Raw genomic sequence first — 26970 nt, forward strand, 5'->3', positions numbered from 1 at the left:
TGTGTGGGGGTGCTGTGTTCATGGGGGGGGGCTGAGCCTGTGGGTGAGGTGCACTGTGTGCATGACAAGCCAAACTTGTGGATGGGGTGCACTGTGTGCATGGGTGGTGAGCCTGTGGGGTGTGTGTGTGGGGATGCTGCGTGCATGGGGGGGTGGGGCTGAGCCTGAGCCTGTGGGTGAGGTGCACTGTGTGCATGGGAGGCCAAATTTGCGGATGGGGTGTGCCTGTGGGTGGTGTGCTGTGCGCATGGAAAGTGCAAGCCTGGTGGTGGGGTGCGGTGTGTGTATGTTGGGGAGTGAGCCAAGCGTATGGAAAGCCCAGCCTGTGGGTGGGGTGTGCTGTGCGTATGGGCAGGGGAAGCTGTGTATATGGGAGGTGAACCTGTGAGTGGCATGTGCTGCATGTCTGGGGGTATGCGTTGTGTTTATGGGAGGTGAGCCTGTGGGTGGGGTGCAAGCATGGGAGTTGAGCCTGTGCCCTACGTACGTGTGAACTGCGTGTATGTATGGTATGAATATACTATGTAAGTCTGCATGTGGGGGTGGGCACTGCAGGTGGGGGAGAACAAGGGCCCTCCTTGTTCTTCCCTTCTCTGATACGCTCTCCGCCCTTTGATGCTACATTGTTCTCTTCAGCCCGTGTGTAAGGAGTTCCTTCCAGCCCGCTCCCCGTCTGAAACAGCAGAAACGGTTGCCTTTGCACTCGGCCCCAACGGTCGCCCGCGCGCTGACGGGTTGTTTACTTCCTCGCCACCTCCTCCCTCGCCACTTTCTGTGGTTGGCTCCCCCAGCAGCCAATCACTGCTGCTTCCAAACTATAAACCTAGAGGAGAGGGTGGGAAGTTCTCCTTTCAAAAAAAATAGTTGGAGTACGCTACGTCACTCGGACGTACTGATTGGACGGGGCAGGAGGCAGTTCAAGCGCTGATTGGCACATCCGGCTGCTAATTACTCTAAATCCTCACCTCTCGTTGTACTCACTCTTCCACATACACGCCAAATCCCGCCTCCGTCTCCCGTATCTCTGTGTGTGAAGCGCTGATTGGACAATACACAAGTTGTCCATCCATCTGCCAGTCACCTTAAGCTCCGCCTAACTTTTGACCCTCTCTTTTTGCTACGTCGCCGAGAGGCAGAAGCTGTTGCCGACTTTCATTGGTCCAAAGCGCTGCCGATCCATCAGAACCTCTCCTCTTTCGGATGCGCACAGAGCCTCCACCTTTCCCGATTCCTGATTGGGCCATCTAGGAGCTGTCTCCGTCTCTTATTGGTATATTCCTCTCTCACTCCAGGGGGAGGCCGTTCGGCTCCCCATTCTCACCCTCACTCTACACACTGGAATACAGAAGACCCCGCCCCCGGCTGGTTGAAGCCCCGCCCCGTCCCCTGTACTCGTCCTCCCCCTCCCTTACAGCGTCACGTGATGTTTTCGCCGTGGTGCCGCTGAGGCAGCTTGTGTGAGTGAAAGTAGCAGAGCCCGGCGCGTTGCGACCGGCCGGGAGCGGGTGAGCGAGGGGCGAGCGTTGGAGTCACTGGCGAGCTCGTGTGCGGAGCGGAGCCCTCCGGCGCCTCATGTCCAGCAGGGCTTGGAGGACGCTTCCCTTGTGAGGGCGGATTCCCCCCTACCCCAGCTCTCTGGCCCCTAAGATGGCGAGTGGGATGAATGGCCCGGGCGGAGGAGGTGGTAGCACCGCGGTCAGGGGCGCCGAGGCGGAGCTGGGCACCCGGAGCGTTGGAGGAGGGGTCGCCCCCTGCCACGGGGCTGGAGTGCCTAGGACTGCTACTACGGCTGAGGAGCAGCAGGAGCTGGGCGAGAGCGGCCCCTACCCGCCCACTCAGCCCCACCACCTGCTGCTGCTGCTGAAAAGATCGCCCAGCGCCTCCTTGTGCCTGGTGCAGGAGGAGGAGGTGCCCGCTGCTGCGGCTCCCACAGGGCGAGGGGCCCTCTCTGGTGGGCGAGGTGGCCAGCCAGCCACCCCAGCACGAGGAACTCCTCTGCCAGCTGCTCCCTCCGTGGCTCCTGTGGGGGATGATGTGAGGAAATGTGGCTACTTGAGGAAGCAGAAGCATGGCCACAAGCGCTACTTCGTGCTGCGGGCCGAGAGCCACCTGGCCCCAGCGAGGCTTGAATACTATGACAGTGAGAAGAAGTTCAAGAGCAGCCTGAGGGCAGCGGCAGCTGCTAGTGGGTCTGCCATCCTCTGCTGCCCCCCTCCCAAGCGAGTGATCCCCCTGTACCAGTGCTTCACAGTCAGCCGGAGGGCAGATGCCAAGCATAAGTACATCATTGCCCTTTATACCAAGGATGAATACTTTGCCATGTTGGCTGAGAATGAGGTGGAGCAGGAGGCCTGGTACCAGGCGATCAGTGAGCTCATGAACCAGAGCAAGAGGGGGTTCTTAGAACAGGAGGACCAGACAGATCAGCAGATGGATGAGGATGATGAGCATTATGGAGCTGCGCTTAGACCAGGCACCATATACAAGGAGGTGTGGCAGGTTAATGTGAAGCCCAAGGGACTGGGGCAGACAAAGAACCTGACTGGGGTGTACAGGCTGTGCCTATCTAGCAAGGCTATCTACCTAATCAAGCTGAATTCAGAGGTACCTGCTGTCCACTTGCAGCTAATGAACATCCGCCGCTGTGGGCACTCAGAGAACTTCTTCTTTATTGAGGTGGGCAGATCTGCTTCCATTGGGCCTGGTGAACTGTGGATGCAAGTGGATGATTCAGTAGTTGCCCAGAATATGCATGAGACCTTCCTAGAGACCATGAAAGCTCTCAAGGCCTTCACAGAATTCAGGCCCCGCAGCAAGAGCCAGTCATCTGGTGGTGGCAGTGGTACCAATCCTATCTCCTTTATCACCACTAGGAGGCATCTGGGCAACCTGCCTCCTAGCCAGACTGGCTTGCAGAGAAGATCCAGAACTGAGTGTGTTACTGGGGGGACTCCGCCCACCACCAAGAGTAGCAGTTCATACCGCTTCAGAACATCTAGTGAAGGGGAAGGGACGATGACCAGACCTTTCAGATCAGTGACTGGAAGTCTGATCCATTTGAACACTGCAAGGATGAACTTGGGCCGGCAAGAAGGGAGTGGAAGGTATGTCAGAGCAGCTTTCACTTCTTCTTATCATACCAGGTCTGCCTCCCTGCCAGTGTCTCATTTCCCCTCCACCACCAGCCCCATTAGTGTTTCTTCCAGTAGTGGCCATGGCTCTGCCTCAGACACACTAACCAGGCCTTCCAGTTCATCTGTCTGTGGGTCCCCAAGTGATGGGGGCTTTATTTCTTCTGATGAATATGGCTCTAGCCCTGGGGATTTCAGGTACTTTCGTGTCAGAAGTAATACTCCAGATTCTTTGGGAAACACACCACCAATCAGAGAAGAGAATTGTTTAAGTGAATACATGTCCATGAATAAACAGCAAACAGATGATAGCTCAAGGGATGATTATATGGAAGCTGAAAAATGCTTCAGAAAAAGAACTTATTCTCTGACTAAACCAACTTCTGCAACAGTGCAGCAGAAAACAACACAAACCACGGCTTCTTTAGATGAAGATTCTGCAGGAAGGCACAGACAGTTACCTTGTTCGGAATCACCAAAATTAAAAGAAAACCATGAACCTGACTACAGTGATGCTACCCTTGATTCTGTATGTAACCAAAGCAGAAGTAAAGCCAGGGATGATGGATACATGCCAATGATGCCAGGAGTTGCATCTTCGCTCACAAGCAACAATGATTATTTGCCAATGACTCCTAAAAGTGTGTCTGTCCCAAAACAGATTAGTAATTCTTGGTCGTCATCTCAGGTGGACTCCAGAGGATATATGATGATGTTTCCCAGGGCTAGTTCTTCACCTGTACGAAGTCCATTGGCTGGATTTATTTCTAAAGGGGGTAATGAAAAGGTGACAAATGAGTATATGGATATGTCACCTGGTAATTCAGCAGTTCCAAAACAGCCCAGTGATTCAAATTGTATTCCTACCAACACTGTTTCCAAAGGCATCAGTTCATATTTCTCTCTGCCACGAAGCTTTAAGACGTTATCAGGACAAAATGGAGATCATAATGAATATGTTCCAATGTCCTCACCTGGAAAACTGTTATATGGTGAACATGAAAATTTCAAATGTGTCAACAGTGAATCATTAGCTAATGGCATTTCTAAATCATCAGTTGTGAAAGTGTCAGATGAAGGCCTTGCACAGAACAGGGCTACCAGGCCTACAAGACTTCCCCTAGGTACAAGAGGAAGTAATACTATACCAAGAATGTATGATCGAACAGCTCCACCTGAGCCAGCTAGCCCTGGTGAATACATAAATATTGATTTCAGTGAAAAAGCAAGTAATACACCATATTCTTTATCTGCAGAAGGATCTCCATCATCTCTAGGATCGAGTAGTGACCACAGACAGTCACCACTTTCTGATTACATGAGTGTTGACCTTGATGTGCAGTCACCAAAAGTAGCAAAGGAACTGTCAAATTCTTTAACGGATATTTCAATTTATGCAAGTTCCAGTATCCCCAGAAACCAGCCAAATGATTATGCTAGACTTTCATTTGATACTGCTTGTGTTAGCAGTACAAGTAGTAGGGCTGATGATTACACAGAGATGACTTTCAACATGGCAACGACACCACTTAGGCCTTTTACCGCAGAATCCAGCAATGGTATAAAGATTGATAGTCCTTCTTCCATTGTAAATCGACTGTGCGTTGTTGACAGATATTCAGGTAGCGGTAGCTTCTCTGTTCCTAGCTCTGATCCTCCCATGGGACCTAAGGTGATTCGAGCTGACCCACAAGGCCGAAGAAGGCATAGTTCTGAAACATTCTCTTCTGCTGGGGCTGTGACTACTTCCTCTTCTTTCTTTACTGATAGTAGCAAAAGACACAGCTCTGCCTCATTTGACAATGTTTGGTTGAAACCTGACGAAAACATTTCCGATGGTCATGAAAGCAAGATGTCCAGGGATACCTCAGCTGGATTTCAGAATGGCTTAAACTACATAGCTTTGAATTTACGTGATGATTCTATGAACTGTGAGGCAAGCACTAATACACCAACTTGCCATCTCCAAAATGGTACTTCGAATTTGGACAGTGGAGCTTATGTAAGCATAGATTTCACCAGATCTGATGGTTTGAAGTGTAACTCTGCAAGAAAAGGTTTGTAACTTTAAAAATGTTTTCATATGAAACGTTTTAGTACAAGAATTCGATGTCATAATTGACACAAACATAGAGTGTTCAATTGAGTTATATTTTAAAATGGGGAAATATTACTGTGAATTTCTGTATGTCTTATTTTAAATTGTTTCTGGTAGCAGCACCACCGCGTGCTAGGCATTGAAGAAATGCAAAAGTCAGTCTCTGGCCTGAAGAGCTTAGCATTCTCTAGCCCACTCTTAAATGTTGATATTTTGCTTGGCAGGTCAACGTTTTGTTTAACTGCCTTCAAGCTGGACTGTACAAAATATTTTAACTTGATAAAACCTTAATCATGCTCTAAATCACAGCTTCTCAATCTAGGATCATGATCACCCTACCCTTGGTTTTGACAGGAGGGATCCCAAATTTTCTTATGTTGTAACATGGGGTAATGAAATGGAAAAGATCGAAAACCACTAAATTGGGTTTAAAAATCCAATTAGGATTTCAAATACAGTACTTGAATAAAGTAAAAAGAAAAATGAACTGTATGTTCTTATATGGATGGTATGTGGGTATCTACTTTTTTCAAGTACAGTCAAACCTCTATGTTCTGAACCTAGGTTAACCAGACCTCCAGGTTGCCCAGAAGTTTGTCTCCCCTGAGATTTCTGTTCTTGATATCTCTCTCTCCCTCTGAGAATCCATCTTCTGAGGGTTTGAAAAAGAAGTTTGTGGAAAGCAGGATGTCAAGAAGCTAAGTTCCTGCAAAGTTTAGTAATTCTGTTCCTTGATATCCCTACCCTCCAACTCCATTCTCTTAGGTATGAGTTTCCAGCAGGATATGAGGGGTTGGCAGGCCCATAAATCCCCACGCTCCTGTATCTCTTTCTGAGGGGCTGCTGAGCCATTCAGTCTGTGGGAAGCCAGATAATTGTATGTAATAGGTGCAATCAGCAGGTTTTGAAGTCTGTACCCAGGATCGGGAAACAGAATGCAAACTTCAAAGCTGGGTGGCCAGGTTTTCCTGATTTGAATCCTAACCAGTTTAAGGTAATCAAAGTATCAATTGTATTTATCTCTAATATATAAATTAAAAACCAACCCTTGGAGAAATGACAACTCCTGTCTGATTACCCTTACGCAGATGAGGGATAAGAAGAGAAATATTAAGCTCTCTACTGTTCTGGAGGCAGTAGAAAATGGTAGTTCCTCAGCTGGATCTCTTATTGTGGTTCCATCCACACCCTCAACCTCATGAAGCGTCTGTCAGTATTTGTCCCACCACACACTGTATTTCTTAAATCCTAGAACTTCAAGACTTTACTTTGGCAGCAAAATCCATATTTTGAGGTGTATATACTATTCTCCTCTAGCCCCTGATGATAGTCCACTTCTGATTATCTTCTCCAGCGCAGGGAAGGCAACAGTAGATGGCAAACAGCAATATCTTTACTTCTTTCTTTGCAAAAGTGGTATTTGTAGTCTATAACTTATGACTGCTAAGATGAAATATTTAGTCATGGGTGAACAGTGGTATTTTGGCCATTCTTGTAAACAGTGAGGAGAGGAAGAAAAAACAGGGGAAAGGGTATTAATAGCTATCCTATACAGGTACTTATCACTGCTTGGGAATGCAAAGCAACCTTCGTACCTCTAATTACAGTAAAGGACTATGTAATGTTGAATAAATCTATTTTCTGTCTTCACCTTAAAGTCTGTACATGTGTTTAAATTTAGTTGTAAGATATTGTATATGAATTTAGAATTTGAGAGCCTTTAATACTGGAAGCTATAAGTCTGACTCAGATAGCATACTATTTGAAGTCTGGCAGCCACTACTTGGGGCTTCTCAGAAATGTGTGGTTTGCCTTGTTTGCTTTGTTTTTGCTTTGTTTTCTTGGTTGGGATCAAATTTAGAAGACTCTGAAAGTTGCCAGTGCAAAAAAAAAAAAAAAAAAAAAAAAAGCTTTTTTTCTGAAGCGCTGAAGGCCTCCAACTTCAAAAGATCTGCCCACTAAATCAAAGGCATTTTGGTTGGTACAGCCAATTTGATGAAAAATCCTACTGATCTTAGCATCCTTACAGGACTTTAAAACTTACGTTGTAATTATATTCAGTAAAGTATAATTTCCCACATAGTGGGAGAAAGATCAGAGGAGCCAATTCTGGCCATGTTATTAATCTTACGTATAAAAACATTTAAAGGGATTCTAAAAAGTTGCACTTCTGTCTGAAACATTTTATTTATTAGTGTTACAGAAAATATCTAAAATTACTGTGATTGGAAGGTTTTTTTCTGTAATCCCTTCCCCCTTTCTGCCTCCCACTTTGTTTATTTTGTGCATTTGACAGCACTTTGCATGCAGTTGGTTTCAGTGTTTCTCTTGTACATTCAGTTGGGTTGTTATGTAAGTCTTTCATATAGTGGCAAAAGCTTTTAAAAACAGAAAAGAGATTGTGTTCATAAAACTTTGCAGGCAGCTCAGCCAAGTGTAGTACATGATATTGCTAGATTTCAAGTTGATGCTGGCCATTTAACTATTAAAAATATATACTCCTTCAAAACAAGGTCCAAAAGCGAGTTTCTTCCTAAAAGCCGCATAATATAATTATGGTACATAAAGGAGTGAGGTGGGTGGTCATTTATGGGTGACCTTCAGACAGACTCAGTGGTGAACAAACTAATGTATAATACAATAATTTACTTATTTTAGTTCAGATAAATTTCGTACATCTATTTCTACATCACTTACAAATTGTTGATCCATGTTAGATATGGGGTCTTAACATTCATTCAGCACATCCAGAGTGTATATCTGGACCATAACAAGAACATGGCTTACAAAAATGGTTTAATTTTTTCAGAGATCATTAATAAAGTCCCTACTCACTAAACAGAACTTTGCCATGTTCTGTTATGGTAAGGTTTTGATTTTAATATTGAATAAGAAAGCATAGTGTTTCTCTCCCCAAAGTGGTGGATTTAGTGACAGGATTATAAACAAAGTTAAAATTTTATTTTGGACAAGGAAGATTCCTGCCTCTTAAGTCTGTGAGTGTGATTTGTCTCTGTAACAAATTAATGTGTTTACTACACTTGCAAAATTTTGGCTGAGCTTTACATTCTCTCCCATTCTGCCCTCCCCCCACACCCTTCTTAAATCCTACTCCTCACTCATTGTGTTTGCCTGGGGAAAAAAAAAATCAATCCACTTTTAAGGTGACTCCTGTGTATAATGAAATATTTGTCTTAAAAATGTTGTGTTTAATGATTATTTAACTAATGTAAAGATACAATCTAGCTAAGGTATACAGTTTTAACTGCAGCTCTTATATGAGAGGGAGTGTGCTTCCTAATGCACTACTCATCCCAAGTTCTGCTTCCTAAATTTCATCCGGTTCAGTGATGTGAAACAACCCTTCATATTTCCCCATTCATGAAATGGAAAGAGGAGGGGCAGGATGTTAACCCTAAATAGATGGAAAAAGAAAACTGGTCTGCCTTGAAGCTTTTTAGGCCTAGGCAAAATTGGGTTCTAAGGTGGTAAGACTATATAGTACTAAAAATAATATAGGGTTTTGATTTCTAATGTTTACATTTTTAGGAATTTACTGAACAAAACAGCTTCCTCTTTGAAATTGTCACATGATATTAAGAGGCAAGCATTTTGCGGTTTTGATTACATGAATCTGAGTCATGGAATTTTGTCCTCGAATGCAGAACTCTAAAGCTACTTCAAACAGCGTTCTGTTAACGTATACCTTATTATTGCACCTTGTAGAAACTGAGGTGGATAATGAGAATCGGGTTATAATAAACTATTTAATTGTTTCCTATATAGTTCAAGTATGTTTCTTCAAGATAAAACATTACTCTGTTCAGAGAAAATGTGATATACAGCTTAATATCACCCCACCTTTTCCCCTCCCACTCTTGTATCATGTTTCTTCTTACATGTTTTACATAACATTTTTATGCTAATTGTCTTGGAGCCTTTGAAATAAAAGACCTTTTAAAATGCAAGTGTCTAGATTTAGAAGGGAGGCTAAAGGCTGTAAAATAGAACTTATTCTAATTTCTTTCATGGTAGCTTATAAATCTAAAATAGAAAAACATGATGGGAAATAGTGTGTATTGGTCATTCTGAAAAATTCAAAAATTGGGAGTTTTATTTAACTATCTTTTAGTAGTTAATAATAAATTAAAATTCTCCAGTTACTTGACCAGTAACTACCCTTTTTGGATTTGAGGCTTGTGGCTTTTTAAAATTCTTTTCAAACTGAGGCAGTTTTATATTGGCAGAGTAGTTCAGGCATAAGACCATTAAAAATAACTTTAAATAACCTACTGTAATATGTCTTCAAATTGACAAATACCCTGGATCTTTGAAGTCAGTATGGTAGGGATAATACTTCTTCGAGAAACATTTTAATCTTGTGGTAACGTATTTTAACAACCTGGTGACTTGCTGCAATGCTTAAAAATACACAGGATCACTTCTCAAGTGTAGGTGAATGAACTATTGAAAGCAGAACAGATTTTCTCTGACGGTTTATCATGTAGGAGTGAATTAACTATGATATCTTTGACCAAAATTCAATTTCATTTTTACTTGTAACTTAGCATGAAAAAAGCTGAATTAAGAAAAATAACTCTCTTCACACTGTGATATATAACATTTTTGTTAAATATAATGTTCTGATACTGCTTTGATTGTGCTACTGCAGATTCTGAATCCTTGGTTGCAGCTAGTTTTCAGATACACATTTTTTCCCCACCGGTACCTTTAATTGTTGCTCCCAATCACAAAATTCCTCTTTCTCTCAAATGTAGCAGCCACATGCAGCCACCAGGGGCTTTTCTTGCAGCCAGAGCCTCCTGGAGGGGCAGAGCAGTGGCCTCTCCCCTGGGGCTGCCAGCAGTGGTTGGGCCCTGCCCCCCTCTGGAGACACACAAGCTGGAGAAGAAGGCGGCGAGTGAGTTCCCCACTTTTCTGGGAGGGGTGGGGATAGGGTCAGGCTTCAGCATAGTGGTGGTGGGGGGCAGGCTACAGCCATAGGGCTTTGAACTCCACCCCCGGGCCCCATCCCTTGGACATGGGGCTTTGGACTCAATTCCCTGGCTGCGTGGGGTGGTGGGCTCTGGCCCCGAGCTCACCCATCCTCCATCACCCCTGACCCCCACTGCCTCCCTGCCCACCTCCCCGCCCACCTCCCCATCCAGGGCTTAATTTGTCCCCAGGCTTGCCAGGGCTGAGTAAGTGATGTAAAAAGTGATATTTGTATGTTTGTTAATGTCACTCTTCACAGCAGACTTAGTAGCTAGCAAGTCTTCAAAAAACAAAAACACAAAAAAAAAATCAATGAAAAAAGCAAAAGAAGCAACAAGAAAAAAGGCAAGAATGTGCAAAGCACCTTATTATTGTTTCTATTCTGTTTAGGTCCAGTAAATAATAGACACAACTCCACATTATTTTTATTATTGAGTCTGAAGAAAAAACGTCTACATAATAAATTACAATGATTTGGACATGTATGTGTGCATATTTATTTGTTTTTTTCCTAAAGTTAATTATTTTAGGAAAAATTGTCAGAGCAACCATCAGCAAGAGATGGTGGCCTCAGAATGAGGCCACCAAAAATTTTGTTCAGAGAATCTGGAGCATGTACTGTAACAAGTAACTTCAGTGGTGTGTGATCAGTGCTAGAAAATGAACCAATCATTCCTGCTGAGGAAGGCTAAGTTACTTTTTAATTCAATATTGAATGGATCTCCGTTTTTCTCTTTCATCTTAAATTAGAGCCTTAGGTTAGTGCCTTGTTACTGCCCTTCTACTATTGCCTCTACTATTTCAAACTCTCTCTTCCTAATTTTGCATTTGAAGGTGTAGAAATCACATCATTCCTCTTGTGGGTGGGTGGGAGCAAAAGCTTGTAAAGCTATCCAATCCTTCCAGGAACTCCTAAGTCTGCTGGACATTGCCTCCATTTGTTTATTTTATTTTCTTATGCTCACTGGAATGCAGCAATAGGTGCAGTTCACCTTGTTCGCTTTTCTGAGCACTGTCTGAATAAATTCTCTGTCTTATTCTGAAAAGACCTAGTGCATTTGACTCATCCTGATTTTGGGTCAATTAACTTGTGGGGAAAAAAGTTGGTTTTGGATGATATGAGATAAGCAAGACTGAATTGTAGTTGTATTCCTTGGACATAATTTGGTATCTATGGATTTCCAGGAGCTCCTGTGTTCCCAGTAGACCCCTGTTTCCACTTGTTCCTTCAGTTCATTCCCTGGTAAAATAAATAACAAAAATCTTCAATCTAATCTTTATTTAAAACAATCTTGGTCAGATATAGGAGAGTATCAACTGAGCTTCAACTAAAAAGAGGACTGGAGTAATAAATAAACTGGGGAAAGAATTGTTTAAATCTTTGTTTTTGGAGGCAGGGGATAAAATTTTACTGCTGTTTGTCCTCTTACTTTGATAGTGTACTGTTGTGTGACTCATACTTAAATGGCTGTAATGACCTGGAGAGCTGCCTTATTGGCCCACCCTGCAAATTACTGTTGGACTTCTTTCCTCACTTATAGCTTAATTAGCATATTAAAGACAATCTAATGATCAGTATATACTATTACACAGGTTGAAACACAACTGTTGTCCTCACCTGTTTTTGAGAATTAAAATATGTCTGCCAGATCACAAGAAGAGAAGGAACAAGCACTTATCCAGGTTCACTGGGGAGAAAGAAAAGCTGATCAGTTCTGTTCTAGTTGAAACTGAAGCAGTCTCAGAAAATTCATGAGCCCTAGTAGCAGTTGAAATGTTCAAGGGTGTCTCAACTAACATTGGGAAGTTGTAGGATAGCTGAAGGCTGTAATGAGGCAAAGGTAATCAGTCTGATCCATCAAGTCTGTCAGGATGACAAATCTGAAATTTGTCAGATTGGACAAGTCACTGTCCAAAGGCTGTTGAGTTCTTAGTCAGAATTTGGATTTTGAGGGTTTTTGCTTTTGATCAATGTTTAGAAAAAGTTGATTGGTCTGCAAGAAGGTTCTTCCACTCCCCCCAGCAGGTAATGAAACACAAGGTGTTAATGCAAAAGGGTTGCCTACTTTAAAACATTTTTTAGTATTTTTGCTGTACAATATTGTTGAATATTTACAGTATAAATCTCCAGTAGTCTGGTAAAACTTTTAACCTTGACAGAAGTACACATTATTCGCTTAGTAAAGGCTTATGGGATCACTTGCACCATAAGCAGATCTGTTTCCATATTTGAGGTGCTATGCTGGTCCAGTAAAATGGAGAAAATATTGGATTTTTTTTCCATTTGTTAAAATTGACTTTTAGCTTTTGAAACAAATTTTGTGAAACTGTTTTATGAAGTTAATATTTAGTAACAAATATCGAACAAAAGTAAAATTCCTGTGCTATAAAAGCATGTTATGTTGATTATCAATAATCTCGTGAGTCCCTTTGAGTAAAATTTTAACAATTGTGCTGTTTGAAGGCTGCATTTTCAAGCTTTCAGACAGTATACATCATTAGTTCTATTATAGCAATTCTTGAGATATAGCCACTAAAAGCATGTTAAATCGAAGTTTGCCACCATGCCACCACACCCAATCAGAATAATACCTAGCTTGTATGTAACACTTTTCATTAGTACATCACTGTGTTTTACCAAGGAGCTAAGGATCACTATCCTCATTTTACATGTGGGGAAACTGAAGGACAGAGTGACTTGTCCAAGCTCATCCAGCAGGCCAGTGGCAGAACTGGGAATCTCCCAGGTCTTCCAAATTTCAGTCTAGTGCTCTAGCCACTAGGAACATGCCTCCCCCGATGTGATTTTAATTTCAATATCTTGCAAACAACTATGGCCAGAAAGGAATGTTTTTACAGTTTTGGAAAGTGGGGGTATTCCAGGTTTCCAGTGGTGTAAAATTTTCATTTTTAGTTCTGATGATTCACATGGTCAGTTGAACACTAAAATCTACTGATTTTTTTCTAAGCTCTTAAAGCTCTTTTGTTATGTTTGTACAGTGCCTTGCAGAATGGAACTTGAACCTTTAGGAACTACTGTAAAACAAATAATATTAGGTATACCTCATGAACTAAAGAATATAGTGACAATTGAACTAAGAATTAAAATAAAAGTTGAATAAAACTCATTGCTATTTATAAACTGAATGGCATGTGATTAGTGATTATAGAAACTTCATGGTGTACAGTGTTGTCACTGTTTTCTGGTCTGGAAAGAAATTAACTGGAAAAAGTACACTGTACATAGAGAAAAAACTTCCTGGAAAATCTGACTTTTGAATCCAACAAATGAGTCACCAGCTAGACAGTTGGGTTAAATATGATAACATGAAGGATAACTGAGAAATCCTTCTTTTTGTGAAGTAACACTTTTACTATGTTGGGAAAGAATATCTCATAATTTTTTTTCTGTCTCATCTTAAAATTTGGTTTATTATGCCAGCCAGTTACCTGAGTTCACACTTCCTGTTTTCATGAAGTTACCCTTTTATCACATGTGAAGAGAGTGGGAATTGGAAGTGGTTATTAATACTTAAAGTAGTATATTTTTGTTTTTAGGATTTGATTATAATTGTAAGTGAAGTGGATATAAGCAGTTTAATGGGAAGTGTGAATGTTAAGTTTTGTAGGCAACACACAGAGCTCATAATGTATTCATCTATTTGTATTTTGTATTTATATAGAATGATAAAAATATACCAAGTATCACATCAGTTAATAACTAAATATTATGGAAATATTGATATAAAAATGTGCAAATATATATATATATTTTTTTTACTACAGAAGCTAACGACTCAATAGTGTGTTAGCGAATTCAGTAAATGTAATGACTTCCTTTTGGGGTTTGTGTTTAGTAACAACTATTTTTGGTGGATGGTAAGAGTTCAATTTTTGTAAACTTTTTCTGGTTGATGTTAGTTTCCCTAAATAATTTAATGTAACTAAAATGCATGGATATACTTACAAACAATGCTAAAATGCGTGAGAGAGGGTTGTTAAAATTTAGCCTGTACATTTAGGTTTTGTCTACACTACTCATGTTTTAGCGACACAGCTGTGCCGCTAAAAGGTACGCCGTGTAGCTGCTGTTTGTCGGCAGGAGAGAGAGAGCTCTCCCGCTGACAAAAAACAAAAACAAAAAACTTCCACCCCCACACCGGTGCTTTTCATCAGTAAAACTTTTTTGTTGTTCGGGGGGGAGTGGTATTTAAACACCACCGAACAACAAAAGCTTTGCCGACGAAGTTCCAGTGTAGATAAAGCCTTAGTGAGGCACTTCTGAATGACATCTTTTCCCAAAGGGAACAGTGTGGTTCTTCGCTCGCACCCATGCCAAGCCAGTTTGTTTTATTGTTTATAGCTCTTGCTAAAAAGCTGAGTTTGCAGTATAATTTTTTTTAACTGGATAGCAAGAGAAGCTAAAATGTTGTTGTTGTTGGGGATGGATGATGGCTTTTATATGAACTTTTTTAGACAACTAAAATTTTGAGAGCTTTTAACAATGCGATGAAGCAGATGGGTTAAATAAAGATTAAAAAAAAACAATGTACAAAAGATTAATAAGATATACTAAACTGAGAAACATGGTTACTTATTAAAATGTCAGGTCTCTTTAAAATGTTGACAAATATCTGGGGTCTCTGTAATTTTGTTGCATTTTCTTTGCAAAAATTGGATCCAAAACATAAAATATTACTGGATGAAAGCCAAATGAAAATCCATTCTACTTACTGAAAATTGTTGCACTGCAGGCCAGTGATTTAGAAAATTTTAGCAATCTTCTTCAGCAGTAGTGCTCTACAGTGAACTGTAATTAGATGCACAGAATCCATTATTGTTGTAAAGTTCCAGAATTTCTGGCTTTTCATAGTTCTAGAGCGATCAAATGTGTTTACTCTTTCACTGGCAAACAGTTTGTCCTATAGATTATAAATTGAGTTTGCAGGGCGAGCAGCTAGAAATCTGTTGTAAACTGAGCAGATTAAATCTGTAAGTCACTTGGACCATAAATATAGAACCCCACGTAATTGCCATATCCAACAGTATCAGTATAGCTTTCAGAAATTGCATGGTACCAGTCATTTTTGCATTTTTTATTATTATTTAACATTTATATTGCAGTAGCACCTATACATTTATATTGCAGATGCCAGCCAGGGTGGGGCTCCACTGTGCTTAGGAACTATATAATCGTAAAGTATCAGTCCTTCCCTCAAAGAACTTAGAGTCTAAAAGACAAAACTTAACAGGTGAATGGGACAGATGGGTTGGGGTGGAGGGCAGGAGAGAAGGGGTAACAAAATTCATGAAATGTGCAGATGTCTTACTCTGAACCCATGAAGAATGGTAAACGCAACTTACCATTTGCCTAGTCTTCATCAGGTTGCAGGTTACTGTGTGCGTTACAGAAGAAGTAAGTTTTGAAGAGGGACTTGAAGGAGGATAAGTTATGGTGGCTTTGTGGATTTTGACTGCGAGCTTTTCCCATTCATAAGAGGCAGCATGGGAGAAAGTTTAAACGTACTTCTAGAGAAGCTAAAGCCATGTCTACATTACCACTTATGTGGGCAAAACTTAGGTCACTCTGGGGTGTGAAAAAACATCCCCCCGAGAAACATAAGTCACGCCACCATACGTGGTAGTGTGCACAGCGCTATGTCGTCAGGAGAACTTCTCCCGCGATATAGCTACTGTCACTTGTTGGGGGTGGATTATGTCCACGGGAGAGCTCTCTGCCGTTGTCAGAGTGGCTACACAAGACATCTTACAGCAGCGCAGATGCATTGGTAGAGCTGTTCTGCTGTAAATTCTCTAGTGTAGATGCAGTGTTAGAATCAGGTGATCAAGATTGACATTGTCATAAAAATAAAGGGAAGGGTAACCACCTTTCTGAATACAGTGCTATAAAACCCTCCTGGCCAGAGGCAAAACCCTTTCACCTGTAAAGGGTTAAGAAGCTAAGATAACCTCGCTAGCACCTGACCAAAATGACCAATGAGGAGTCAAGATACTTTCAGATGGGGTGGGGGGGGGGGGACAAAGGGTCTGTCTGTCTGTGTGATGTTTTTGTCGGGAACAGATCAGGAATGCAGACTCAGAACTTCTGTAAAGTTAGTAAGTAATCTCGCTAGAAATGCGTTAGATTTCCTTTTGTTTAATGGCTGGTAAAATACACTGTGCTGAATGGAATGTATATTCCTATTTTTGTGTCTTTTTGTAACTTAAGGTTTTGCCTAGAGGGATTCTCTGTTTTGAATCTGAGTACCCTGTAAGGTATTTATCATCCTGATTTTACAGAGGTGATTCTCTTACCTTTTCTTTAATTAAAATTCTTCTTTAAAGAACCTGATTGATTTTTCGTTGTTCTTAAGATCCAAGGGCTTGGGTCTGTGTTCACCTGTACCAATTGGTGAGGATTTTTATCAAGCCTTCCCCAGGAAAGGGGTTGTAGGGCTTGGGGGGATATTTTGGGGGAAGACGTCTCCAAGTGGTCTCTTTCCCAGTTCTTTGTTTAAAACGCTTGGTGGTGGCAGTATACTGTTCAAGGACAAGGCAAAGTTTGTACCTTGGGGAAGTTTTTAACCTAAGCTGGTAAGAATAAGCTTAGGGGGTCTTTCATGCAGGTCCCCACATCTGTACCCTAGAGTTCAGAGTGGGGAAGGAATCTTGACAGACATTATTGGCAGAGTGAAGATAGGAGTCAACCTTGCAATTGGAGAAAAGGCTTGATAAAGTTGTAAAGCATTTTGAAAGTAAGAGCAAGAAGCTTGTGCTTGATGTGGTGGACAAAGGGGAGTCAAAAAAAAGTGTGTGTACAGGGGAAATGACAGTCAGTGATGAGCCAGGAAGATAATGTTAGTGCACAGCATTTTGAGCAGACTTGAGGGGGATGAAATTAGAGATAACGAGTCCAGAGAAAAGAAGATTATAGTAGTCAAAGTGTGAGATGATATGGTCTTGGACAAGAGTTTTAGCAGTATGGATGGAGAAGAAAGGTCAGATCAGATCTTGGAGATATTGCATAGGAAGAAGTTGCAGGATTTAGACACAATGTGTATGTGTGGGTCAAAAGAAAGGACTGAGTCAGAGATTGAGCCAAGATTATAGGTTTGAGTGATTGAGGATGATGATGTTGACCACAGTGATGTAGAAAAGGGAGCTCCATTTTGGCCATTCATTTTAAGTCTTAATTGATGGCTGGACATCACAAGGAGATATCAGAAATACAGACTGAAATTTTAGTTCGGATGGAAGAGCAGTCCAGAATAGAGAGCTGGATTATCTGACAAGTATCAACCTATGTCAATTTGGAGGGAGTCTCCACCTAAAATAGAGAAGTGATCATACCATGAGGAGAGGTTTCAGAGTAGCAGCCGTGTTAGTCTGTATTCGCAAAAAGAAAAGGAGTACTTGTGGCACTTTAGAGACTAATGAATTTATTTGAGCATAAGCTTTCATGAGCTACATCTCGCTTCATCGGATGCATTCCATGAGGAGAAACTATTTTAAACAATTTTAAAGGTTGACTGCTCCACTGTAGTATTCATTTCACTTTTGGGAAGACTCTCTCCAGTGCAAAGATGTCTATAGATTCATTATTATGACATTTCTAGGAATTTCATCAGCCTTTCATTTGTACAGTTACATTCTAGATTTACAACATAATAGAAAGAATCTAGTGACTTACAGGAGAACCTAACTAATCTATACTTGCTAAGATGTACAAAAAAGGCAGTTTGTCTCCACTTACCATAGATTTAACACTGGAGTGTTGTAGAGGGGGACATATGCTGAGAAGACCTTTTCATAAAATAGGCTACTAAACACATACATTCTGGACTTATCAAAGATGCAGCCACTGATGGATGAGCAGGACAGATCTTCCCCTCCCCTGTAAACGCTACTCTTCTGTGGACAGTGTCCCCTTTGATGCAGAAAAGGACTAATGCATTTTGCCTTCCCATTCCCAACTTTTTGTACGTGATTGAATCAGTTATTCAGTAATTATTTAAGCTAAACTTGTCATATTATTAAAGTACATCTTGTGATACATTATTCTTGCTATTTTTATTGTATACTTACAAAATATAATAATGCTAAATGGTTTTCTCAGCCATTACTGTGATACAGTGATGATCTAAAATAATGGAAACATGTTCCATCTTAAGTTCTTATTTCTCCAAGTACCTTTTATCTTTAGGTATTTGTATGAGCTGACTGTGAATCTTGTAGTCTGTTTTACTACTGTCAATCCTTGTAGCCTTTGAGTTGCAGTAAAAAATGTTATCCAAAAATATTAGTCATTGATGTGAGCAGATAATGCAATGAATTTCAAATTTGATGCCTATTCTTCAATGTTGTGCAAGGTTGGTGGACTGTTGTGTGGGGTTGTGCTGACAGGAAAAGTGTACAGATTACCCTCCTATCTTTCTGTATAAAGGAAGTTAAAGAGAAGTAGGTTGATGTGCAGAAAAATCCTGATTCACTGTTACTCATGAAGCTTTTTTTAATGATCTCTGATCTGTTAATTATATTGCTGCTTGTAAGACAAAAAGATCTCTCTGTTTTTTCCTAAATTGCAATTTCCCAGATTTTTAGAAATACGTTTTTTTTGTATTGTATGCCTTTTGTACCACTTAAGGTTAGCTAAATGATTTAGAAAGGAAAAATATTTCAGAATTGAAATTTAACTAGAACTGCAGTTCTAGAAACTAAGTCAAATTACATAAATTATCAGCTAGCATAATAGAGAAATTTGCTTTTCAAAGTAAATTTTATACAGTTTCTTTACTTCCCTCCTTAGTTAAGTTGGAAATTGGCTGGTGAGAGAACTTGATCAACTACCGGTACCTAATTTCTCAATAGACTCAATCATCTTCCCATTAACTTCAGTGAGAGCTGGACTTTGCCCAATGAGTACTATATTATGGAAGAAAAAAACAGTTTAAACTGTCAGAGTTGGATCTTCCAGTGGCACCGAACAGTCCTAAACTTGGCAGACTTTGCCTTCTGAGGATTTTCCCTTCCTGGGAGATTCTCCAGCTAGTTGCTATATCATCTCCCTGCTCTCAGGACTTTTCTACATTAGGAATTTTCTCACTAGTGTAGCTACATGAGTGTAAATCTCCAGCACAGATGTGTAGTATCTCTGCAGTTTACCCCAGTTTGAAACTGACACTGTTTCAAACCAAGGTAAGTTTCACTGCTGCGAGCCCCACTTTACATCAGTATAGTGCATCTACACTGGTGTTTTACACTGGTATAGCTACATGGGTGCAGACATTCCTAATATAGACAAGTTCTCAGCCCTTGATACAAAGGGCATGGCCAGGAATGGAGCCCTTGCTGGGATTGCTCCCTACACTGTCAAGAATCCAGATTGTTGAAATCGCCTCTTGAGGCCGTAGGTATAGGCTGTAAAACAGGTTGCCCTACTTAATGCTAGGAACCAACTAGAGAGCCCCAAAATGCAAGAGTGGCTTAAATCCACTTTTGATCCCACTCCCTCGCCTAAGCTTTGCCAAGTACATCTTCATTGCAGCTCAAGATCTGGGCCATAGTAGTTTAAAAGCTAGCAGCATATACATTTCTGTGCAAATATAAACTATTTTTCAAACTTTCTATCTTTGAAAAAGGCGAAGTTTTGAATTTCTAAACTATTTTAAAATTTGCAAAGTTAAGGTAAATCAATTTTCAGTAGACGTTGCTTTGCTCTGCTCAAGGCGGAATTTTAACTAAGAGAAAGTAGTTATGGTGTCCAGTGTATATTGTATTGTAATACATTCCCCCTCTTTTTCTCTCTTCCCCCAAAACTATACTTGTCTTGAGTGGCAATAAGTTTCCTAACTCTCAGTAAAGTGTCTGGAAACAAGAGAAGATAAAGGAGTGTCAAAAAATGTCTTCCTAGAAACTTTACCGCGCTATTTGCCAAAATAGAAAAAGCAGAAGCCACTGTTACAAAAGACAAGGCACATTCTTTGCAAAATAAGGATGTTGTAAAGGTGTGAGACGGTTTTTTAACAACGTATGAAAATGTTAGGCCCCAAGAACAGTGAAACTGCATTTGCAGGTAAATGAATTCATAAATTAAAATGTGTACTGATCATTTGTAACAGTAACTTCCAGACTTTCTTGTGTACATTTTAATTTGTAAACTCTTTACTTCTTGACACCTTGACATTGAGATTCACTGAGAGTTTGCAAACTTTTTTGAGAAAATTTGTAAAGTAAATTAAACAGTTTCTGTATAAAATTTGCCGAATGAAAATAAGGATTGGAATTTTCTACATATTTTAACAATGAGGGCTAGATTTTTTTTTATTTGTTTTTTTAAAAGGTCAGGCATGTAATTATGGGTACAAAATCTATACAATTACAAGTCTTCTTTTAGACAGAGTTACCTGAGCCCCAGAAAGCATTGAGCAAGTATTTAAATATATCCCCATTAGAAAAGCACTTAAGCTTGTGGTTAATGTGCTTAAAGTTAAGCACGTATTTCATTGCCTTTTCTGAATAGGCATTTCCTGAATCAGGTCTTTGATATGTGTATATACAGTTTTGGTAATAGCACATACAAATGACTGTAATTAAATATGTGTGCTGAATTGTCTGGTTTACATTTTTGTAGTCATGGTGGTTAGGTGTGCAAATTAAGTCAGCATCTTTTCTGTGCAATTGTATAAAAATGGTGCACACAGATTAGGCCCTAAAGGTGTACCATTTTAAATGAGTGCTCTAAGAAACAAAGTATATAGGGAAAGAGGAGTGTTTCAAAAAAAACAACTAATACTCAGTGTGTAAAGAAAATGTTTTGATAGACCCTTTTGTGGGCAGTGGAGGGGAGGAGAAACTTATCTGAAAGACTTGTATCAGAATACACTAAGAGGTCCCTTCCCCCACTGTTGTGCCTGCAAAGGAACATTCTAGGATGTACATTTCAGGTCCTGAGGTTGCATAGAACACAATGGTCTGTTTAAATAGCATGAGCACTGGAGTGCATGACCATGCAAGGGAACGAATACTGTGCTGATGTCTTTGATCTGTGTATGATTTGAGGGAATCGGAATTAACTACAGTTCTAATTTGAAATAGAGGAAATAAAAGAAAACTTTGCTAGTCTCCCCTTGAAGGCTTTATCTGTCTACATTCTTAACATGAATTTTTTAACCGTTAAAGAGGATAGAAACAGGACAGGGTGGATTGATAAAATCAGTAACTTGTTGCTTTGATTTATAATCATGATTTAAATCAAGCAAGAAACCTTGATTTAAATAATTGATTTTAATTGTGTTTTGTATTTGTACTCTTTATTTTCTAAACAAGGTTGATTCTCATTAACGTAAGACTGGCCATACTGGGTCAGACCAAAGGTCCATCCAGCCCAGTATCCTGTCTACTGACACTGGCCAATGCCAGGTGCCCCAGAGGGAGTGAACCTAACAGGTAATGATCAAGTGATCTCTCTCCTGCCATCCATCTCCACCCTCTGACAAACAGAGGCTAGGGACACCATTCCTTACCCATCCTGGCTAATGGCCATTAATGGACTTAACCTCCATGAATTTATCCAGTTCTCTCTTAAACCCCGTTGTAGTTCTAGCCTTCACAACCTCCTCAGGCAAGGAGTTCCACAGGTTGGCTGTGCGCTGAGTGAAGAACAACTTCCTTTTATTTGTTTTAAACCTGCTGCCCATTAATTTCATTTGGTGGCCCCTAGTTCTTATATTATGGGAACAAGTAAATAACTTATTTACTTTCTCCACACCACTCATGATTTTATATACCTCTATCATATCCCCCCTTAGTCTCCTCTTTCCCAAGAGGAAAAGTCCTAGCCTCTTTAATCTCTCCTCATATGGGACCCGTTCCAAACCGATAATCATTTTAGTTGCCCTTTTCTGAACCTTTTCTAACACCAGTGTATCTTTTTTGAGATGAGGGGAATCATTAGTTGATAACCATTCAAACATACTCATTTGCATCTGAATATAGCCTTTACACTAAATTTGATGCATTTTGCTAGCCAGGAGGATACATTGTATCTATACACATTTATTTAGGCATTATTAGCTTGACTTACGTTTATTCAGACTGTTAATTTTTGCATTTTTAACATATTAGAAAACGATGAACGATGCATTCTTTATTTACTATATGTATCATTTTTTTACATGTGATTTGTTTCAAAATCTGTTTGGATGGAAATTACATTTCAAATAAAATGGCCCAAACCAGCATTTAACTTTTTTTTGTATTTTACCTTAAGAATAAAATAAGTAAAGTACCTTATGTATTGGATGCATAGGAGAAAACATTTTCCAAAATACATTTTGTATTTAAACTAACTGATTTTTTTAAACAAAGGAAGTATTGTCTGTAGTTTATGAATTGATGTGATTGTTTCTGGTCACCATATCCTTGATGATTTTAGAATTAGTAAATCCCTCTCTCATACCTAGCTTTGATTCATAGATGGAAGAGGAAAACAAGCTTTTCTACTTTTTCAACTCTCAGTTGATTTTTTTAACTGTGACTGAACTAAGCATTGAACTGAACTAGTTGAATAAACTCCGGTAAAGAAGCTATTCTCTCTGCATGTGCAGAAGAGCCTACTACTGTCAAAAGCTGGGTTAGCACATCACACTCTGTTCCAGGTGCTTAGCCAGTGACTTCCACCAGTTCAGTGGTTTGACTTCCTTTAAAACTTGGCAACAAACTGCTTAATATTATTTTTTATATTTAATTTAAATGATTTTATTTAGATTATAAGAAGTTAGGACTTAACATAGGTTATCAATTTCAAAATTAATTCTAAATAGTTTTTTAAATAAACCTGTAACTTAATTTACATTCAAAATTTTTTATTTAAATTGGATTTTTTAAAGTAATTGATTTTTATCCATGCTTCATGAGGATAAGATGTGAATGACAGCATCTCTGTTGTTTAGGTTCTGTGTCTTCATATCTGGATTTAGTTCAGCTTTTTCCAGAAGTCTCTCATTCTCTGTCACAGTTCAGCACAACTATATCTGTATTTCCCTGCTATGGTTCAGCAAAGGCATCCACTCTTGACTCCCCAGCCATTGCCTTTCTTGGGTGGAAACATATGTATCTCCCTTCTGACCAAGATATTTACAGGCTGAATCCAGTAAATCCTACTCTGTGATATCCCTAGCAAAAGACAGCTGCCTAAACAGGCCTTTTTGCCTTCTCCTCAGGATTGTTAAAGTCTAATTATCCCAGTTAATCTACCACGCAGCTCTTTCTAAATAAGTGCATTTTATTCTTAAGGTAAAAGCAATACAGAGAAAACAATAAAAGAACCTACATGTATGCTAATAAGTGCACCAGAGATCACCTAACTCCGGCATGGGCTCTGGCTGGTGAGCAATCCTTCAAACCCCACTCAGTGGGTTTTCTTATGGTTTCAAGTTTATAACACCCTTTGCTCAGAACAAGAACGCCCATGAATCTGGAACTGAGTCCTTTATCCAATTTGGGGTCTTTGAAGAGACTGGGAATAGGTGATCAGCCAGAAAATGTCGTCCCCCCCCCGCCCCAGAGGGGCGGGGGGGGGGGGGGGCAAAGCTTCAAACAGCAGAGTTCCCGCCTAACCAGAAGGTTTAGGTTAGCATACCCCCCCTTCATCCTACAGATTTCCTGGGAAACCCACTTAATTTTAAAAGTTTACATTGTTTCAAAAAGTCCTTTGAAGTTGCTGACATTTTCCAACGTTTACATTAGTCACGTTTCGGAGAGAAGTTACTTACATTTCCATAGTCACACATAAACAATTGCATTTTTAATACAATGGACCCAAAAGGTATTAAATTTAATTTGGTGAAGTTTAACTTCATTCAATAAGGTTTATCCAGGTTACTGCAGGAGATTGCCTGAATGGTCAGACTTTGTACTAAAATCTTTTCTAAGCAAAGTTTTCTATTGACTTATGAGGTGAGTTGTAAAATTCCGTTATCAGATGCCCACTCCTGTGAAAACTTAGAAAATTTAGCATATGTTTCTTTGAGGAGTAATTAGAGGGTGGAAGATGTCTGCTGTATGTTTAAAATGTCCTTTTCTTTTTTTTTTAAACGGGATCCTGACTTTTCTCTCTGTTGTGGGAACTTAACTCTACAGTTGCAGGAAGTGAAATGTAAATTGAAATATACAGACATCCAAAGTCTGTTCAAATGGAGTGCAGCATGTTTGGAATCTAACTTATAAAGACTGTAGTCTAGTTCTGTTTCCCTGTATCTTGTAGCTCTGTAAATTACCTTTCGATGAAAAATTTGCAGAGTTTTATGTGTAAAGCATTGGGATTTTTTTCTTGTTTGTTGTTTTAAAGTACACCCTTTAAAACTGTCCAACCAGTCAATTTGCTGCCATTCAACCTTAGGCCTTTTGTTACTCCTGGTTTCTCTTCTGTCCCTCCTTCCTTCCTTCCTGATCCTTTGAGTCAGAACACTTCAAGACCATACACAGCTCAGTGGAATCCTCTCTTGTTCCAAACTTTTGAGAAGAGTAGTTTTGATTGGTATATGTAGAGCAGGGTAGGCCACCAAAATGTAGCAATCCAAGCTGAACAGAAATGGTTTAGAAAATTAAACTAAGTGCTAGATCCACAAAAGGACTTAGGTGCTTAACAGCCACTTTGGGTGCCTAAATCCAACATTTAGGTGCTGCTGAGATCCTTAGAACCCTGCTGCTGCCTAACCTTGTATGTGCCTAAAATCCCTAATCACCTAAATTTCCACCATTAAAGTCCCCTAGGCACCTACATTTTCACTCGTGAGCATGTGGCCTGAGAATCCTGAACAGGTAGGCACTTTCCTCAGGCCTGGATTTAGGTGCCTAAGTCCCTAAGGGTTTGGCTAGCTTAGGCAGCTCTCTGCTCAGCTTGCTGGCATTCTTAGACCCCGGACTTGGGGTGCCGGGGTCCAGTGGAAGTCAAGGCACCAAAAGTTAGGTGTTGCAGTACCTAAGTCCCTTTGTGAATCTATCCCTGAAACTATACTTCGGAGGTGATTTGCAAAGCTTTTGGATAATTAACTCTTTTGCTGGGCTCTTGTTTTTCATATAAAAAACTTAAAATGGAATCTGACCCAAGTCAAAAAAGTATAACACTTGGAACAATATATAAGGCAGTTTCTTTGTAGCATATTGTAATGGGCTTGAGGGTTTAAATATACCTGGAGAAGTATGCCCAGGGCTAGGTGCTTCAAGCATTTCTTTAAATTTTCACTTTAAGGCTACTGTAAAGGCAACATTATTAATATAATTGGAAAGCTGCAGTTTTCTTTTAAATTCAGGTTTTTGCCTCTGTTTTTATATGTCATAATAAACAATTGGATCTTTGCCATTTTGTGGTGTTAAAGACTAAGAAAGACTTGCTTCTGAAAAGCAGATTTTTTTTTTTTTTTTTTTTTTGAAGAGCTCCTGAAAGGTCAGGAATAGGGACTTTTTATTCTGGCTACATTTCAGTGACTTTGCTGACCTGAGATTGAAAGTGTCTCACTTGCAGGCTAATCAATCTTATCAATGTCTGTCCTTCCACTTTGAGAGAGAGTTTCATTCAGTGGTACATTTGATCTTGAAGAATCCAAAAAAATCAATTTTCTGCACTTTGAGATGAACATAAACCCTTTCTCTCTAGTTACTTAACTCTTGAGAGTGTTTACGTTGTTATAGAAGAATTCTTTTAATTACTTTAGTCCATTCAGTTGTGTGTTTCCTATCGCTTCTTTCAATGTTAGTTGTATTGTCAGATACAATCATACAATCTTAATAACTAAATATTAATCTATGTGCAGTATTGATGAACAGCTTTCATCTATATTCTAGATTTCATAAGAATTTGTTACCTACTGAACTGAAGACAGAAAAATAAGTCAGATTTATATTAAACTATGTCATCTGAAGCCCTACTCATTTTCCAGAAGTTTCTAGATTATAGGAAGACAGACCTTCCTGATGGTCCACTTACTCCCTTCTCTTTAACATCTAGTGACAGTTGATCCACCTACTAGCTACAATCACCAATGACTCCATCAAATTTCCAACCCCTCTTGGGTTCTGGATAGTTGTTAAAAAAACAAAAACAAATCTTTTTTCTCCTAATATGCCCAATTAGCACAATAGGCTCTTGATGTTACCATTTTCCTTATAATTTTCTATAGTACTTAGTTCTAGTATTTTAAAAAGCCTTCCAAATACATAACAGTGTGATATGTAACATCAGTGACAAGTGAAACAATGGAAACAGAAAAACTCCTTAAAAAAATTCTGTGCACTGCAATTTTTGGGGTGTGGGTGTGCGCGGATGGGAGGAATGTATGTGATTGCATGCATTTTCTCACAGCCGTACTAAGTGTGCCCAAGTTCCCTGCCTGGAGGATCTCCTGATCAGGACGCAATGGTAGGAGTCCAGAAATCAGCTCAGGAGATGGACCATATTCTCATTTGCACTAAGCCTGTCTTACATCTCTGGCACTATTAAGGTTCCTTATATTTGCACCCACGTTAAGGTACCTTTACATTACCATGTAAATGAAAATCAGAAACATTGGGATTCAGGGATAAGCTACTCCAGGTCCTGGTTTATTGCGTAGAGATAATTGTACTGCTAAGATGAAAAGGACACTACAAGGTGGATTCCAGCACAGGTCTTCCTGTTCAGAACAAAATTCAAGACATTGTTTGCCTGGCAGGGAGACATCACCAGTTTGAAAATTAGGATTTACAAAT

The 26970-nt window shown here is 40.0% G+C and overlaps 1 protein-coding gene across 1 annotated transcript in view; it reads left to right on the plus strand.

Moving 5' to 3' along the window:
• The first annotated feature begins 1416 nt into the window (after positions 1 to 1416).
• Positions 1417 to 26970, plus strand: part of IRS4 (insulin receptor substrate 4) — a 32115-nt gene continuing 6561 nt past the window's right edge. The window contains exon 1 of the mRNA XM_074962486.1: positions 1417 to 5188. Within this exon, the coding sequence (XP_074818587.1) occupies positions 1648 to 5188 (3541 nt within the window). The 5' untranslated portion in view covers positions 1417 to 1647. The remainder of the gene's footprint in view (positions 5189 to 26970) is intronic.

This window comes from Natator depressus, chromosome 9, assembly GCF_965152275.1.
Source record: "Natator depressus isolate rNatDep1 chromosome 9, rNatDep2.hap1, whole genome shotgun sequence".
In the NCBI taxonomy this organism is placed as follows: Eukaryota; Metazoa; Chordata; order Testudines; family Cheloniidae; genus Natator; species Natator depressus.